The sequence below is a fragment of the Excalfactoria chinensis genome, chromosome 1 (assembly GCF_039878825.1).
Source record: "Excalfactoria chinensis isolate bCotChi1 chromosome 1, bCotChi1.hap2, whole genome shotgun sequence".
Classification (NCBI taxonomy): Eukaryota; Metazoa; Chordata; class Aves; order Galliformes; family Phasianidae; genus Excalfactoria; species Excalfactoria chinensis.
In genome coordinates, this window is record NC_092825.1 from 138,158,929 (window position 1) to 138,177,475 (window position 18,547).

General features: G+C 40.2%; 1 protein-coding gene across 1 annotated transcript in view; it reads left to right on the top strand.

Moving 5' to 3' along the window:
• Window positions 1–18,547, top strand: part of ABCC4 (ATP binding cassette subfamily C member 4 (PEL blood group)) — a 140,275-nt gene that overhangs the window by 117,299 nt on the left and 4,429 nt on the right. The window contains exons 29-30 of the mRNA XM_072353449.1: window positions 2,703–2,808; window positions 16,981–17,115. Of these exons, the coding sequence (XP_072209550.1) occupies window positions 2,703–2,808; window positions 16,981–17,115 (241 nt within the window). The remainder of the gene's footprint in view (window positions 1–2,702; window positions 2,809–16,980; window positions 17,116–18,547) is intronic.

Here is an 18,547-nt window from a genome sequence, read left to right on the forward strand (position 1 = left end):
CAAAAAAAATAAAAAATAAAAAAAAAAATATATATATATATATATATGCATTATCAATGGGGTGATAGCACTGTTACTGCTGTGATCTGATAGAAGTACATGCTGGTGGACTGTTCAGCAAATTGCTTTTTAAGGATGTTGTTAACGCACAGGGCTAAAGTCGTTGGACACCCTTGAAAACTGCCTGGTTCCATCTTCATTGCACTGTCCCTTTAGGTATCTATAGACAATGATAAGATCCCCTCCTCAGGCCTCATCTTCTCCATGCTGAACAGTCCTATCTTGGCCTTTCCTCATAGGAGAGGTGCTCCAATCCTTTTATAATCTTTGTGGTCCTTTGTTGGATTCTTTCCATTGCATTTGTATGTGCTTATACGGGGGACCCAAAAACTGGAAATAGTATTCCAGGGATGGCTTTACTAGTGCTGAATAGAGAAGAAGGATTTTCCTAAGTCTTTTGTGACTCTTCTCTTTGGAAATAGTAGCAGAAGGATCAAACTACCAAGAATCTTAGACCTCTCATTTCCTTAATGGGTGTTTTTACTGCTAAACTGTTGGTAATAAATGTAGCAGATGGTCAAGGAGGGAGTGTGTCATGCTCCAAATGGGTCCAGTGGTCCAAGACTGCAGTAACAATTTTGGCAAAAGCTGAATTTTTGTCTAAAAATGCTCCGTCTTGTCCAATTCATGGCAGAGCATGAATGTTTCCATCTTCATAAGAGGATGGCAGTAAGCATGCATGGAACTCTTAACTGTTAACATCTTCCTTCTCTCTCCCGTCATCTGTTCTGTCATCAGCAGTGATCTGTCTTCCTTTGTCATGCCGACTGCTTAAACAGTTTGTAACAGAAGTTGTGTTCACTCCCGCAGAGCACAAAATCATACTGTGAACTATGGAAACAATGGTTACTCCATTCCTCAAGTCATCCTACACTTTTAAAGTTACCTGCTTTTCCTTTTTGTTGTGCTTCCTGCCGTGTTGGAAACAGAACAGTTCTTTTTGCTTGCGAGCCAATACCAAATATTTGTCATGTCCAGACAGATTCAGTGTACTAATATTTAGGAAACGATGATTTGTCAGAGGAAGGTGTGTTCTGTGTGAGTCTTTGTGGTACTAATTTGATTCATCAGTTACTTAGAACAATTTGAAGAATTAAGCCTTTGCAAGCAACCTGTTGAAGTTAACACAGCCCCTGAATATATTTGTTTATCTAGACATCTTCTATGCTCTATGTAGAGCATTTATTACTGTCTAATCGTTGCACAGGAGTACAGTATTCTGTTTTAATAGGAATCCTGGAAATGAGATCTGTGCCTTCATATGCCTGAATTCTAGGCTGCAACATCCCTGGTCTCACTAACACCGATAGGTCTTGAGCTGTTTATGTCTTCCTTTGATCTTGGATGATGATTTTAATTTCTGTACCTGTGTTCCTACACTGCCTTTTTCTCCACTGTTGCCACTCATCATCTTTTTGAAGGCCGATGCACAATATATGCATATTCACATGACCTGGCTTTGTGCCCAAGACAGGAACTAAGGCTTCTGGTGCATTGTGGACTGTCAGGTGCCTGTAGAGGGCATTCATCACCTGATGGCTGCTTAATTCAGGTGCTCTGATTCAGATTCCAGCCATGCCTTTCCTCTTTTCGTTGACTTTATTTAAAGAGGGGGTTATATAGATTTCCAAATTTAAGTCTAACTGCAGTGCTTTAAGTTAGTTGATAACACTACTTCTTCTGTATAGTCTCTTGAATACTAACCAGTTTTATCATCATTACAGGCCTTTTGTGTTAATATTTGTTTATACAGCTAAAGAACATTTTAGTTTCTTGTATATATCTTGTATAGTCGGGAGTTGGACTCGATGATCTCTAAGGTCCCTTCCAACTCGCACGATACTATGATACTATGATATTTTATTTTCAGGATTCTCAGCTTGTGACAGTTCTCAACATTCATGTTGTACTTCAGTGCCTGCACTCTGGTTTGGCTTTCATTCTTTAAAAGTCAGCTGTTTCTGCCTTATACCTTTCCTTAGGAGACTTAATTCATGTAGTGGACTGAGACTCCTAGCTTAAAGGCCTTTATGTCTTCCAAATCAGGAATTCCATGATTCTGTCCCTTTCCTTGGATTTGGTGTCAATCAACACTTGGTTTATAGAGCATGTCATACTGTACACAAGTCTTTGAGCTACTGCAGTTGTAGCTTCATTTACCAACCAGCTTTGTAACTTAATCCACATTTGCAGTGGAAATGAAGAATCTTAGTTATGGGTCGTCTTCTGTTCATTCATTTACAATGAAAGATATTTACTTTCACTAACTTCTATTCTCAGCTTGCACAAAATAGACCTTAAATAATAGTGATTTTTTTTTTTTCTGGTATGGAAATCTGTAGGAATACCTCACTCTGCTAAAAGGAATGTCCCTTCTTCTGCAATCACAGCTTGCAAGGCTAGATTTCTGAAATAAAACTTACTGCTCTACTTCCAAGAAGAAATTCTTTTCTCCTCAACCATTAGTTGACAGCTTTTGGGGTCTGTTTCATGGTATACCTCCAGGAAAAAGCACTGTAACGACTTCATAAGCACATTTCCTGCTATACAGTTCTGTTTGGTGAAGTCATAAAAGCTGTCTGCCATTAAGCTATCCCTGCAAACATCTTACTTTTGTCTGCACTGTTCTTCCTGTGTTTCAGAACAGATGAGTTCATTCAAAAGACAATCCGTGAGAAGTTTGCTCAGTGCACAGTGCTGACCATTGCACACCGCTTGAACACCATTATCGACAGTGACAGAATTATGGTAAGAGTTAACAGCTTCAATTATTATTCTTCTTTTCCTGCGAATTGATGATTTTGATTACTCTCCTTACTTTCGATTGAGAAATGGTCAGAAGTTTAAGTTGTAACTTCAGACTTATCCTGGTCATCTTAGGGGCTGTGACAGGCGACTCATGAAACTGTAGTAGTAATGACCTGAAAAGACTGCTTACGTTTTCTCACTCTGTGGTTTCCAACCTGCCAGGCACAAACCCATCGCAGGTGAGGCGCAACAGCAGACTTAAGCAAATGAGCTCTGTCGGTACTGGTGAAGACACACCCAAGTGCTCTGGATGGAGTCAGCTGGATTCGGTCAAGTTTATTAATTCAGTCTCGGTGGGCTGAGGGAGGCAGTGCAGTATTTAGTGGTGTGGAATGTGTGAGAAGGAAGTGGTAGAGGTTCTGGGGCAGGAGCTGTCTGTGGTAACAAGGCAGCAGCTGCCCTGGGGCAAGGGTGTTGGTTGGAGAAGTGGAGCTAGACTGGTGAGGTACTGAACATGGCCAGCTTTACAAAGCAAGGTTCAAACAGAAAAGATGGAGTACTACCAATCCAGCAGCCTCTGCCATCTTTGTTCCCAACTGAACAGTGGTGTACTCTGCTGATGTAAAGCTCCACATGTTGCCTGCCCTCTGATGCCTTACACACACAGAAAATGAAAAATATATACTTGCTTATTATTTTCATAAAGGCATAAAGACTTCCCTCAGTTCTCAGGAGCTCCGTCTGGTTTGTGCCCTTGAAATGGTGTTCTATCTGCAGTTTTGCAGTTGTCTTCATTAGCAACGGGAGCCCACTGCAAACATTTTCTTCACAGTCAGTTAACAAGGTAACTTATTAGTGGGCAAAGCGTGTTTGGGAGTGGAATTCAAACTTAACTGTATATCAAACAGAAATTACCCATATCCTCTCGGTGGTAACTTTAAAAAAATATTTATGAAACTTTTTATTATATTAAAATGAAGTTTGTTAGTTCTTTCAGTATTGTTTTGTGTGGTTGTTGTTGTTGTTGTTGTTGTTTTTAACTGGATGCCCAGAGCATTTTAAAATCTGTGATTGAGGTACAATGGTAGCCCAAAGTATGCAAAATGAAACAATTGGATCTACTGAGGTGAGTGATGTTCTGGGGAATAGAGTACAGCAGATTGTGAACTGAGTGATTATAGTTTACTTACAGAGAGAGAAACCAGCAGAACTGCCATAATAAGTCATGTAATTGCAAGCATTTAAGGTATAATAAATAAATATTTTCCTCACTGGTGAATACCTCCCCACAAGTCTAATGGATATGTTGGTGTTCTCTACAAGTAAAGTGAACAAAAGACTTGTGAGGAAACAACTGTGACCTAATTAATAGCTGTATGTGTTTGTTAGCTGTCCAAAGGGATTTCTGTGGGTTTTGGTTCATTAACTACCATTAACATGTTATGCACAGAATGTTCTTTCCATGAAGATGTTTTCTTAGTTTTACCTTTAATATCGTGCAGTTGAAATGAAAACTAGATGCTTTTATTCACTGTTTTGCTAAAACCACTTGATTAAAATTGGAATTTACTCCTCAGATTGTTCAGTATAATTGAATCACACACAGAATCACAGAATTATAGGGGTTGGAAGGGACCTCTAGAGATCATCGAGTCCAACCCCCCTGCCAAAGCAGGCTCCCTACACCACGTCGCACAGGTAGGCGTCCAGGCGGGTCTTGAATATCTCCAGAGAAGGAGACTCCACCACCTCCCTGGGCAGCCTGTTCCAGTGCTCCGTCACCCTCACCGTAAAGAAGTTCTTGCGCACATTCGTGCGGAACTTCCTATGCTGGAGTTTCAGCCCATTGCCCCTAGTCCTGTCCCCACGCACTAGTGAAAAGAGACCAGCCTCGCCACTATAGCTCCCACACCTCAGGTATTTATAAACCTGGATCAAGTCCCCTCTCAGCCTTCTTTTCTCAAGGCTAAACAGACCCAGTTCCCTAAGTCTCTCCTCGTAGGGGAGATGGTCCAGGCCCTTCACCATCTTTGTGGCCCTCCGCTGGACTCTTTCCAAGAGATCCCTGTCTTTTTTGTACTGGGGAGCCCAGAACTGGACACAATATTCCAGATGAGGCCTCACCAGGGCAGAGTAGAGGGGGAGGATCACCTCCCTTGACCTGCTGGCTACGCTATTGCCAACAGTATAACTACTCCATTAGATGTTTAGATCCTGTATCTTATTTTTGACCTTCCGTTGTTTCAGTTCAGCCACAATCAAGATCTTACTATCCTAAAAGTCCACTTTTCCATTGTCTAGTACGCTGTTTTCGGAATGGCTTTGGCCTCCTTAGAGTATATTAAGGAAAAAATTTGCAAGAAAGTCTACCCTTAGAGTCTGCAGTCATTAGTGACTCCAGTGTTCTTCATCTTTTTACATTACTTCATCTGATCCTTTGTGTTAAGTGGAATTTTGGGAGGAAGCAAAGGGTGAGAAGTATTAGACAGAAGATGGAGGAAACTGGCATGTTGACTCAGTAACAAGCATGTTTTCTTGACATCCTTATTCAGAGTTACTGATTCTGCTTCCAAACAAACTGTAAATTTTATATTGTTTTAGGAGTGATCAGAGGTGCGGCAGGTGTGCTTTTGTTATATTTTTTAATTACTTGGTTTACTCAGGCGTGTAAATCCTAGTGGGAATATAATGCAATTTTGGAAGAGTAAGAAAAGTGCGTTGTTATTCCAGTACCAGGTATTATTAAAACTTCTGTTTTTCTTTCTCGTTTAACTGAGATGTATAGATAAAATAATGCCTTTATTTATATGTCATCCCATTCTCTGTTGTTGGCTGTCCTGGTCAGTTTGGTAGAAAATGGATGAAGAAGAACAAAGATGGAACCTCATAGTTGGAATATTAACAGTTGAAAAGCAATGAGTACACTTAGTACACTTATTTGTCAAATAAATGTGTAGCAAACCTGTTCAGCTTTCCTGACATAATCATAGTACTCCAGACCCATTCCTGAACAAGTATACATAGCTTGAGCATAAACCAGGATTTCACTCTCGCCCCATTGAATTATTTTGTTCGGAAGGAACCAAAGGAAGTCTCTCGTCCTATTACAAGTCAGATTGTTCAGGGCTTTACCTCATTGCATCTTGAAAACATAAAAAGATAGAGATTCTGTAGTCTCTATGGGCATCCTGCTGCAGTGTTTAATTATCTGCCAATAAATCTGTATTTTTCCTTATAGCCACTTAAAACCTCACCTCTGTATATGGCAAAAGTTTCTTGTTTTCCCAGTGTAGCTCACTAAATACCATGGCTCTTGTCTTCTGAGTAACTTTGTTGTAGGTATGACATTACTCCTGTTGAGTCTCTTAAAGCCATGTGTTCTCCTCAGTGAACAAACTCTGCTCTCTCAACCTGTCCTCTCACTGGGCTGATGCTCCAGTGCTCTTATTACCCTGGTGACCGCGTTTCAAACTTCAAACCAGTTTACCCGCATCTTTGTTGTTCTCTGTAAAAGAGGAAGGGAGCAGCACTGGCAAAACTAGTGATCACAAGGGGTTAGCCCATTACGGATGTGGGTCTTTGCATCTGTCACTATTTTGTCATGAAGTTCATGCTGAACTGTTCTTTTAGCTTGTCTACATATAGATCCCCTTGATTTCTATCCTTGTCTTAAGCACGTTGACTGTGGTCTTCAGTTTGACGTTGTCCACGTGCTTTTGGTGTAATTCCATTTAATTGCTAGATAAGCCAGAACTTTCCAAAGAGATGACATACGTCATTGGGGTTAATCCAAACATTAAAAAGAAAAGAAAAAAAAAATAGAACAAAATAATTCTGAGAAAGTCATGAGAAAAAGTCAAGTTGGATGAGTATGGAAATAGGAACTGAACGTGAACTGTTGCATGTCTGCTCACACCCACTGTAATAACCGGTTCTATTTTAAAAGAGAAGAAAGCCTACTGGAAGAGGAAAAAAAAGGAAGCACAGAATACGTTTTTATACAACTGTAGACAAATCTGGCCTCAGGAGTTGTTTTAATTCTCGTTTGTTCTATTCCCAAAACCATACCTCTGGTTTCATAATCCAGGTCACGCCTTAAGAGTATTTCCATTATATCCATCTTACTGATAAATACATTTTATCAGAACTTCAAACGCATAAAATCGTTGAGGGAAGAGCTGCATTGTGTAATGTGATACTCTCTAACCCAATCACCTCAGTGAGTAATCCTACATTGCACTTGCATAGGACTTTTCATCTGGAAATTGTAACGCTCTTTACAAACATTAATTAATTAAACTTCAAACACCTGGGTGAGATAGGGAAGTATCCATACAATCTTTGGAACCAAAGTTGGAAAGACTTGTTAAGTCAGGCCATCATATAATACTACCATAAAATTATAATCTGGTGGTTTTCAAACTTTTTTTTTCCTCCCTCCCCCTGTGCTGTTTATGAGTCCTATAGGGTATTTTTCACTCATGTTTTCTCATTAGTTTAAGAACCCAAGTTTTAGCTCCTCCCACCAGATCCTACAAATACCCATTTTAGCCATTTGACATAAGCAGCCTCCTTTCTTCCTGGCAAAGAGTGGAGGATGGGAGAAATGCTGCAGTTTCTTCTCTTCTAGTGGCAAACGCTGGGAAAAGCTCAGTTCAGGCTTGCTCCACTGGCCCCCCATTCCACATAGCATGCCCACCGCCACAACAGCTGCTTCCCTGTCCTTTCCTCACCTTACAGCATGAGAGCCTTTTACCTAAATCACATCTGCAACTCACCAAACCCAGTCAGGAGCAGCCCGGGGCAGCCAACAGGCACCACTCCCAAGACTTCCAGTGGTATCTTGTAAAATCCGCATCACCCATTCCTCCCCCTCTTTTCTGCTTCCTTGTCCATGTTGAGAAACACTTTTTAGAAACTGTATTTTTAGAGAGGAGAGGAGCTGAAGCATGCAGAAATTGAGGCTCACCTAGGGAAACAGTGAATCAGTAGCAAATTAAGTATGTGCGTCTGGCAGGAGTTTGATGCAGTTCTTTGTTCTGGTTGCTGTGCTGTGGTCTTTCGGTAGGAAAACCTTAAAGTAGCGAAGACTTGCACATTTTTCCAGTGACAAGCATGTCTCTCCACAGAGACTTTTCATATCAGTGAAATACCTATTTGAAATGAAAGCTCTTTATGCAAGCAGAACTTGATCTAGTAATTAAAAACTGTCATTCAAATAGGAAGTTTTTGAGGAAGAGAACCATGGGAAGAGATCTGATTTATTTATAGGAAAACCTGTTGTGGCTGTGTACTGAAATGACTTAATACTCATGGCTAACAGTGTCAGTGTACTTCATAGCCGGACCTGAAGTCTTTTTTTGGTCAACAGAAGGTGATTTCTTACATCTCTCTGGTATGCCTCTCTCATTCAGTTTTTTCCCATTTTTCTGACATCACGTTATATTTACATTGTTGGAACACCTGGGCCTCATAAATCAGGTGCTGTGTTTTATGTATTGTAGACAACTAACCTCAACAGGGCAAATCAGTTCACCAAAATTTGGCATAAACACCTTGAAAGGAAAAGAGGGAATTCTGCGGGGAGGTTCAAGAAGTTTACCTAGTAATAGGGGAGTCACCTACAGCTAGGCAGAAAACGCCGTGCAGCTGTTAAGGTCTAGGTGCTTGTCTCTGGAGTTCTGGTGTCGGACCCAGTATTGCACGTTATTATCCTTCAGCCATCCAGCTGGATGGAGATGAGGCAGTTCTGCTAACAGACACCTAAGTAAGCTTAGTAGCGATGGCAGTGTTGCCCATCCTTAGCATGGAAAGAGAGCATTCATCCAGAAATTAAAGAAACCCAAGCTCTACATTTACCTTTCTCTGCTGAGGCATGGACACTGTGCTCCCCACTCCCATGTGTACCAGCATAAGCAGGGTGTTCAGGTTAAAGCTACTCTCTTGAAAATACAGGCTAGGGAACACTAGAACTAAATTATGATTATGTTGGTTTTTATTCAGCCTAAGAAAAAAAATCCAGCTGTGCTGGAACCAAAGGGACCAAAGTCTCCTGGGTGAAGAAACGTGAAGATAAGGAAATGAATGTTAGTCATGGAAGAGGACCAGTGTGGAGCACATTAAACTTAATGGTGCTAACTGAGATGCTCTGCACAGGAAATGTGAACGAGTGTTTGATCTCACGATAGCTGAATATCACTATCCCACAGAAACATTGCTTGTGTACGCGTATTCTGTAAGGTGACAGGTAAACTGGCTGGAATTCCAGGTTTTCTGGACCTGGGAGATAAGATGTGAGAATTTAGGAAAGATCTTAACTCTTAACTAAAAGGGTTGGTTAAATATTTCAGGGGCACTCTAAAGAGTTTTAGTGCAGTTCCACCAGACCCTGGGTGTGATTAATGCTGATCTACCTGCTTGGTTGTTCACTGCATTGGAGTCCACTTGGACAGCTGGTGGTGGGCAGGAACCTTTAGGTTTGTCATTTAATTTGGTAATTAAGGACTTGTGGAATTACTGGAAGAGCTGAACATTAGCAAGTGATTTTCAGAAATGATCCATTTTGGTTTTAATGCGAAGAAAGACGATTTCCACAATTTCCAAGTCCTCTGAAACTGGGTCAATGTTTTGCGAGCAGCAAGGGAAACACATTCCTCCATGTTGTTTTGTGGAATTCAGTAATTCAGTTCAGAAGACATAAATAGTGAATATGTTGTTTTTCAAACCTGAGTGAATTATACATCTTTGCTATTAAGAGGACATTATCCTGATGTTTAATCCAACTTTGCATAAAGTACTGAGCTGTGAGCCATGTATCAGAGCCACTGTTGTCAAATGAAGTGTGTCTGTGGCCGTTGTAGATGTCACACTTGGCGTGGCTGTCTCTATAACAAGTCAAAACCCCAGTGATCTTGAAGTACTGGGATTGTTGATTCACTTGGCCAGTTTGAAGCCATACCTTCCCAAAACATTGACATCTTTAAGACTGCTCTTAAAAGGTGCTCCCACTTTCAAGACGGCCTCCCAATGAGGTTCTTTTGCCTAAATAAAGCAGCTAATTACTGAAGCAATACTTCAGCTTGGGAGCATTCAAATGAAGAGCTGCATTTGAATCACAGCAGGAAATGAAGTTAATGTTTGATGAACCTTAATCTCTCATTCTGTCAGTCATCTGTGTGTGAATGTATTTCCATCTGTGTAAGGACAGAGCAGTCAGATGATATTTCTTTAAAGATGGTGGTATGGAATGCAGACCACACTAGAAATACTAACGCATCTTTAGAGAGTGGTTTTCTGCACTCTCAGAAATGCTGTGTTATTGTTTAGAAGCAAATCAGTGCAGGACGTGTTGACATGTTGGCTGATGATTTGAGCAGAGCGTCTCCAATAAGATAAAACTGTGTGCATGGCAGCTAAGCTACAAGTTCATTGTCATCAGAAGCAGATCAATCTAGGAGAGGTGCAGCTGCGTTCTTTAACTTTTTGAAAAGCATGGTGTCTCTGTAACTTACCTGACAATCCTCAAAAGCCTTATTAGAGAGTGGGATTTCTTAAGCTGAAGCGTATCTTCTATCACTTCAGGGCCATGTTTGAGCCATTCTGCAATCCAGATTGAGAAATGTGGCTTTCCAGTGCTGGAAACAGTCATTACTGATTGGCCAAGGAGGAGTTTTGTCAGCATTTAGAGCTCTTGGTAAGAGTTGGCTCTATGGGAAAGGTCGAACTTGCACTGATGTGTCAGATAAACATACTGGTTAACAAGTTTCTTTCCTCCAACGAGATATGGCAGCTAATATCACATGATTATCAATAAAATAAGACTCATTACTACATACGTATTGATATTTGTTCCCCACAACATTCCAACTAGCTTACAGTGGTTGCAATCAGATGGCGAAAAACAACAGGGGGGGAGATTAAGCCTCTGCAAGAAGAGTAAAGATAACTCATGTGTGGAACAACTTACCAGTCATTTTTACCTGCTGGATTTTCTCTAAAACGAATCATTTCAGTTTAAAGAAATCCGCTTCTTCTGACTACAGAGCAGTGTCTGAAATTGCCTTTTCTGTGGAATAGAGAAGCGGGCAGAGGGATGTGTTGAATACCAGAGACCAAGGGCAGGATTAATGTTGTTACGGTGAAGTTAAAACTCTTCTGAGATGAAACATTTGGAAATCCTGGAAAGAATAATTCATATTGTAAGACGGTAAATGCCCAAGTGTGCTCTGCTTTGTTCAAAGGAAGATCAAGAAGTACGCAACTGGCATGTGGTGCATGGAGGCTTCTTTATTTGACATCAAATTTGTCATAGAGTAAGTTATATGTGATTCCTGAAGGAGCTTGGGGAATGCTTAGATTAAAGCCGAAGACTTAATGAAAATTTAAAATAATAATAATAATAATTTTTAAAAAACCAAATGAAGCCCCAACACCAAAAAATCAAAAACAGAAACAAAAAGAAAAAGAAAAATAAAGAAAAACCTCGTAAAAAAAAGCAAACAAATAAACAAACAAAGCTTTCTGTTGGCTCCCGAGTTAGGTGTGCAGCCTCAATGTTCTCCCACTGTTGCAAACCTGTTCAGATTGGATAATATTTATAAACGATTCTTCAGAGAAGTATGTGCATGTTTCTGATCTGTTTTGGCAAACCCTGATGAGATGGAAGAGATGGAACATACTTGCATCTGAACTTAGTGCCAGCTGGGGAATGGGCTGTTGACTCTTTCCCACAAAGCTATGTATTGTCTTGTGTAAACATATTTCTTCTAATATGATGTAACCAGAAGCATCTCCTGAATATTCTCCTCTTCCCAGGACTGTATTGAAGATCATCTTGATGTATGCTCTCTGAGGAAAACATTGTTCAAAGTTGTACTCCTAGCAGAGTTTTGAACTTTAATAATTTTGTTGTTTGGTGATGTCTTCTCCAAGCCTAAATTAAATCAGATGTATTCCCTAGGATATAATTTGCTTGAATTATTTTCCTTTTGAATAGGAAATAAAAACATTTATGATCAACTCTTAAATGTCCCATTTTCCCTCTGGCTTTATGGTGAAGATGAACGTGAATAAGGAATACTATTCATTCCTCAATAATAATTGAAATAGATTCCCATGCCCCCCTCCTCTGTGGCTCAACACTTCCAACCTTGGGCTTCTTTTTTTTTCTCTGAGTGTTTTATAACTATTGTTCTCTTGCTTTGTCTGCTTTTGTTGCTGAAAGTTAGAAAATGCAGGATTTAGAACTTTCTTTCTTCTGTCTATGGATGGCCATAAGTACATGGAATTTGTTACAGCGTTTTTAAGGATCCACGCTCGTTCTCTTCTGTGGCTAATGTCAATTTTTAACTATATTTTAGATTTTACATTCACTTATGAAATGAATATTTGCTTCTCAAAAGTTCCGTGCAGCCCAACAGTGTAAATCGCTTTCAGGAATCATCAGAAAAAGTGCTGTCATAGTTCTGCTTGGGTCTTTACAGAAATGTGGACCAGTTTTATGAAGTTTTGTCTTCCTTCATTGTCTTATTCCTCTCATTTCATTGTGAAATGGCTCTCATATTACATTTTCATCATTTTATGGTTTCATTTTTGTCTCTTTCCCATCCGCCATTGACTGTTAACGGAAATCCCAGCATGACAACAGTCACAGCGATGTATTTGTGCAACAACATTTCTGTGGCATAGGGAAATAGTCCTTCTGCACTACCTGAAGCTAACGTAACACGTTTAAATGGCTAATATTCCCTTTCCATGTTTGCTTTCGCAGGTCAGTCTGATTCAGGTTTCTCCTTCCCTGGTTCTCTGTCTCTTTGCTTCCGTATTTTAATCCCGCTATTTCTGTGTTATTCTGTGCCTCCATGTCAAACCAAGAGCTCTTAAAAGCTGTCTTGCCTTCTGCCCGATTCATCCTTCTGCAGACCTCACAGCTGTGATGAGCATCACTGTCCAGCCTGTTGGACCCAAATCAAATTTTGGATGAAATAGATTTAGAGGATTTTTGCTCAAGAGCTTTATTGAACTTACACCTTGTTGACGAGGTAAAGAGGCTGCCAGTGCAAGACAGTGGAGAACCTGGTTTACACAAGGTTGCCTTGGGTTTACATTGCTGTTCTGTGCTTAATTTATTTTTGATCAATGGGCCCAGGTGAACGGAATGAGTTTCAATAGGGCCAAGTGTCGGGTCCTGCATTTGGTCACAACAACCCCAGGCAACCCTACAGGCTTGGGGAAGTGTGGCTGGAAAGCTCCCAGACGGAAAGGGACCTTGGTGTGCTGATGGACAGTCGGCTGAATATGAGCCAGCATTGTGCCCAGGTGGCCAAGAGGGCCAATGGCATCCTGGCTTGTATCAAGAATGGTGTGGTGAGCAGGACTAGGGAAGCCATCCTGCCCCTGTACTCGGCATTGGTGAGGCCTCACCTCACGTACTGTGTTCAGTTTTGGGCACCTCAGCACAAGAAAGACATGGAAGTACTGGAGCAGGTCCAGAGAAGGGCAACGAGGCTTGTGAAGGGCTTGGAGAATCAGCCCTATGAGGAGAGGCTAAGGAAGCTGGGGCTGTTTAGTCTGGGGAAAAGGAGTCTGAGGGGAGACCTTATTGCCCTCTTCCAGTATCTGAAAGGTTCTTACATTGAGAGTGGGGCAGGTCTCTTCTCACTGGTGACATGTGACAGGATGAGGAGAAATGGCCTCAAGTTGCACCAGGGCAAGTTTAGGTTGGATATTAGGAAGAACTTCTTTACAGAAAGGGTGGTTAGGTACTGGAATAGGCTCCCCAGGGAGGTGGTTGAATCGCCATCCCTGGATGTGTTTAAGAGCCGATTGGATGTGGTACTCAGGGATATGATTTAGTGGAGGGTTTTTAGAGTTAGGGTACTGGTTAGGCTGCGGTTGGACTTGATGATCTTCAAGGTCTTTTCCAACCTGGGTAATTCTATGATTCTGAGATTCTATGATACTCTGTCAAAGCATTTCACAGGCAGTGAAAATAGGGGGTTTTCTTTGGTTTGCAGCATATACAGTAAGACTGAAATTTTTCCAAAATCTCTCTGTCTCTCAGAATCTGTACTAGATCCTGTAAAGGAATCGTGAAGTCCCACGCTCCTTTGTGTGTCCTCTGTAATCAGCACGCCAATCTGATTTCACTGCCTACATGCCTCTCTGGCTTTCTGTATCTAGTTCCACTGGTACAACCACCTTGGGATGCATCTGGGTTCAATTCAGTCATATTGTACAGTGATAAGGGTTGCATGCAAGTTGATCAGAAAATACGTGGCTAGTAAACACCAGATTCCACCTTTCCTGAATGATTAGCTTGCTTTTTGAAGTCCTAATGATTTTAATTTGGCTTGGAGTCAGTGAGTAAGAGTATGCAAAGCCTTAGCCAAAGTACCTATTTATTTATTTAAATGTTATCAGCACATATTTCTTCAAAGAAGAATACCTATCGCTTTGTCTGTGCCCTTTTTAATAAACGTATGGGTATCTGAATGTTTAACTACCAAGTCAACCTGCTTAAAATTCCCTCTGTTGTGTTGTGGATGGCAGCAGATAGTAGGAAGGGTTTTTTTTCCCTTAGTTAATCTGGTTCATAGGGCGTTTCTGACTTGTAAGAATGATGTCTGTTCTATTTCATTCATTCTTTTTTCCATTTCGAATTTCTAAAAAGTAGCGGGGGTTGTTTTTCCTATCTTTGTTCTGTCTGTTTTCATAACATAAGTCAGTTTTTGTTTCCCAAGAAAGGTTATGAATAGCTTAAAGATTTGTTTAAAATGTGAATAGAATTGTTCTGGACACAAATCACCCTAATTATCTGTTCATCTTCTGGACTTCACTGTTTAAAACTTGTCAAGAAAGAATAAATCCTTATTTTTTTCCCTCCCAGGTTTTTTTTTGAGGAGGTCTGTCCCTGTTTGTGGTTCTTTCTGATATTTGCAAAACTGTTGTTAGAATTTGAGCACTCCGGTAATGTAAGGGAAAATAAAAACCTGCAGTTTTTGTGGTAGTTGTTACCAGTGGGAGAGACACACTTAGTGGATGTGCTTTGCGTTTTCTTTGTTAAGGTTTATGTAACCTGGTGCTGAGAAAAGTCATTCAAGGAGTCAGAAATGTCCCATCGTGTGGCACTTCGTGTTAACTATTGCATAGAACTGTATGTGATAGTTCAGTTTATGGCACTGTTAAGGATTCTGTCTTTAACTCTTACTGTAGAATATAAAACGTTGTGATTACAGTTACACTTACACTTAATCCTTAAATACTCAAATGTGATAAAACTAAGTATCCCGTTTATAAAATTCAATGTCAACATACCATTATTGCTGGCTTGAGTAGTTTTGCTTTCTAATGCAGTGTACTGAATGGAAGCAGAAGCTCAGAACTGGGTGTCTTTCCTCTCGTGTTCAGTCCCTGATGTCAAGCAACTCATCACAGGTCCCAGCAGCGTGTAGTTTGCATGTGGTGCAGCTGAACAGATTAGTTCAGCTTCCTCTTGTGTTCTGTCATTAAAGGGGTCCTGTAGGTTCTGCTGAGCTCTTGGCCCTTAAGATGCTTTGCTTTAAGGAGCTGCGCAGGCAAATGGTACATTTGGAAGTATCCTCACAGGACTTTGAATTTATCTCCAAGCTTGCTGGAGTTTCTTCTTTTGAACATAAGTTTGCAAACTGTTTTTGTTATTTTGATGTTGTCCTCATGGTACCTTTTATTTCTTTCTTGCCTGAAATGAACAACTCCATCTTTTTAGATGTACTTACTTCTTTTTTCTTACAAGTATGTACACCACAATTACAGCTTTGGTTACGGGTCCTTGAAGTCCCTCTGTTGTGGCAATAATCTTTTTCAATAGTGTGCCTTGTGTAGTCAGTTTTCTTATTTATACAAGGACAAAACCATTTTCTGAATTACTTTTTCTCACATAACTTTGGGGTTGCCATTGTGTTGTTGTTTTTTTTTTAACTTCATTGCTCCTGCACATGGACTGGAGTTCAGAACTTACAGAGTGCTATCCAGCTCTCTTTCTTGAGTCAATACCATTAATTTATAAGCCAGTTAAGTATTTGAGTGCATTGCTTTTGTCAATATTGACTTTTTCCTGCTATTGTATTTCTCATTCTCTTGGGTTAGTTAGGTGTACCTGAATCTCCTCTGGTCTAGACTTACCTACATGTTTTTGTGTCATTCGCAGCTTTGTCACCTCTCTGATAACTCCTTTTTCTGCTGACTGGCACATATGTAGCTACCACAGAGCACTCTGATAGCTGCCAGTTCCTACCCTTCCAGCTCCCTAGACAGCAGAAATGCATCGCTTATTTCTAATGTTTGTTTTCTGTACAAATTCTTGAGGTTTTGTCCCCAGTTATTTCATTACACCAAACACCCTTCTGGAAATACATTTGGAAATCTGCTACCGTATTTGCTAGTCGTGAAGTAGGCACTTATATGAGAATATTTTCTGATAGGCTCAAGCAACCTATTCTTAATTGCTTCTGTTGTTTTTGGCTGTATGTATCCTCTGTGGCTTGTTGGCTTAATACTTTTTTAATTTCTCCTTTCTAATTTTCTTTCTCCCCTCCTTTCCTTCTCCTCTTCCCTTTTTTTCCTTTGGGTTGCGTATGTCCCCGGTGACATCTCATCTTTCTTATGTAGAAAGAATAGGTTCAGGGTAAGTATCTTTCTAATATGTAGTTGGCAAAAACTGATGCAAGAAATTGTTTATCTTTTCAGCAACACCTTCATTTTCTTTAATTACATCTTCACCTCCTCTAATCCAAAAGACCTACTTATTCTCCCCTAACCGTCTTGGTGGTTATTGCATGGTTTATACCTACAGTTGTTTACTTCAGAGCCCCTTTCAGATCTCTTTGTTTCGTTCTTACACAATGAATCTTATAATCTGCTTTGTTGGCTTCACAAACATTGTATTTCCATATTCTGCATAACTTTGCATTGGATTCCTATAGGTGGAATGGCTGTAGGGCACTCTAAAATTGTACAACAGCTCTATAAACTACAGAAGTGTTACACTTGTTTGAAGAAGACATAATATTTCATTTTCAGAATGCAAAGTTCATCTTAGCACTTGAAGTGGATACATTTCCCCTTTGCTTATGGACTTTAACATTTGGTTTTGAATTTCTTATGTTAATAAGTTGATTTCTGCTGACTTAACAGGTTTTAGATGCGGGAAGACTAAAAGAATACGGCGAGCCTTACATTTTGCTGCAAGAAAAGGATGGCTTGTTTTACAAAATGGTGCAACAAGTGGGCAAAACCGAAGCAGCTTCTCTGATGGAAACAGCAAAACGGGTAATTTTATAATTATAATTCAGTTTGTCTCTGCACTTGGTTTATCACTAGTAAGCATATTCGAGGTTGCAGTAGGCATTCCACTAGACGTCAGAACCTGTTGACTTTGTAAGGCTAAACCCTCATTTTCAGCGATTTTTTTTTTAGTGGTTCCACACAGGCTTCCCAATGATTGATAGGTGTATTTATATACCCCAAGTTGAAAGAGTGTATTTCTTGTATCCTTCTGTATGTACACACAATGGTAAGTATAAATAATATATGACATACTCACCTGTGCTGGGCACGTGTCTTGCAAAAACTCTCTTTAAAAACATAAAAAGGCTGCAAGAGTCCAACACTTACTTCCCCTGTATTTTCTAAAAGATCCAGCCAATGTTAGCGTGAGGTTCAGTGCTTGTGCATTAAATTACGATCATTGGGGGTGCAATCCTTGTCTTATTTCTCTTACTTCGTTCTTTTACCTTTGCTTTGTTCTGCAGATAGGATGAATCGCGCTCAATTAAGAAACAGCTGTTGAATGTTTTGTTGTTTCCTTGTTCCATACAAGGCTCTGTGCCTGATTTACTGCTTACTATTCAAATCCTACTCTTGAGTGTAGCATTATTAATGTAATTGGGAGCATTCCTCTGGCAATCAAAGTGTTTAAGAAACATCAATGGATTAATTTTCATAATATGCCTCTGAGGTGAGGCTATATCATCTCCACTTTTCAGATGGAAAGCTAAAGCTGAGATAAGAAGATAAAAAGAAATGACCTTTGATTAAGGAACTCACTTTGACTAGTTTTTGGCTTGCTTTATTATTATTTTTTTATGTGATAATTCAGCACACGGGACATCCAAAGCCAGGGTGTATTTCTCATATGGCAAATGAAGTTTCAGCACTGCTGCAGCTGAGACTTGCAGTGCTCGATCTGGGAGCAGTTTGATTATATTTGCACAACTTTAAGTGTGCAAGTAAGGCACTGATATTAGGCATGTAGCATCCTAAGAGACTTTGCACACACGTCTTATCTCTGTCCTGTATGCTTTTTTCTCCTCAAGTTGCTTGATGTACGGGTCGTAAGGGGGACACAAATTGCAGACTGTTTCCTGGGGGGAAAGGAGAGCACTAGGCAGGGAGCAACTGATAAAGAAAGCAAACAAAATGGCAGGTGTCTGCCTGCTTCCTAGTAAGAATAGCCACAATTCTGGAAAGTTGGGAAAGCAAATAATTGTGCAGTCAGGGACGCTGGGTGCTCATGTATTGCAGCTGTTTCGCTGGGCATTTTGAAGCATAGGGAAGAGATTTCTGTCTCAGTGCATACTCAGGGTTGGTTGGTTATTTTTTGTTATACCAACTAAACCTCGTTTTGGATTTCAAGAGTTTTTAACATGAAAACTTTGCAGCATATGCTACACATTCATGCGTGGCACTGATTGCAGAACTG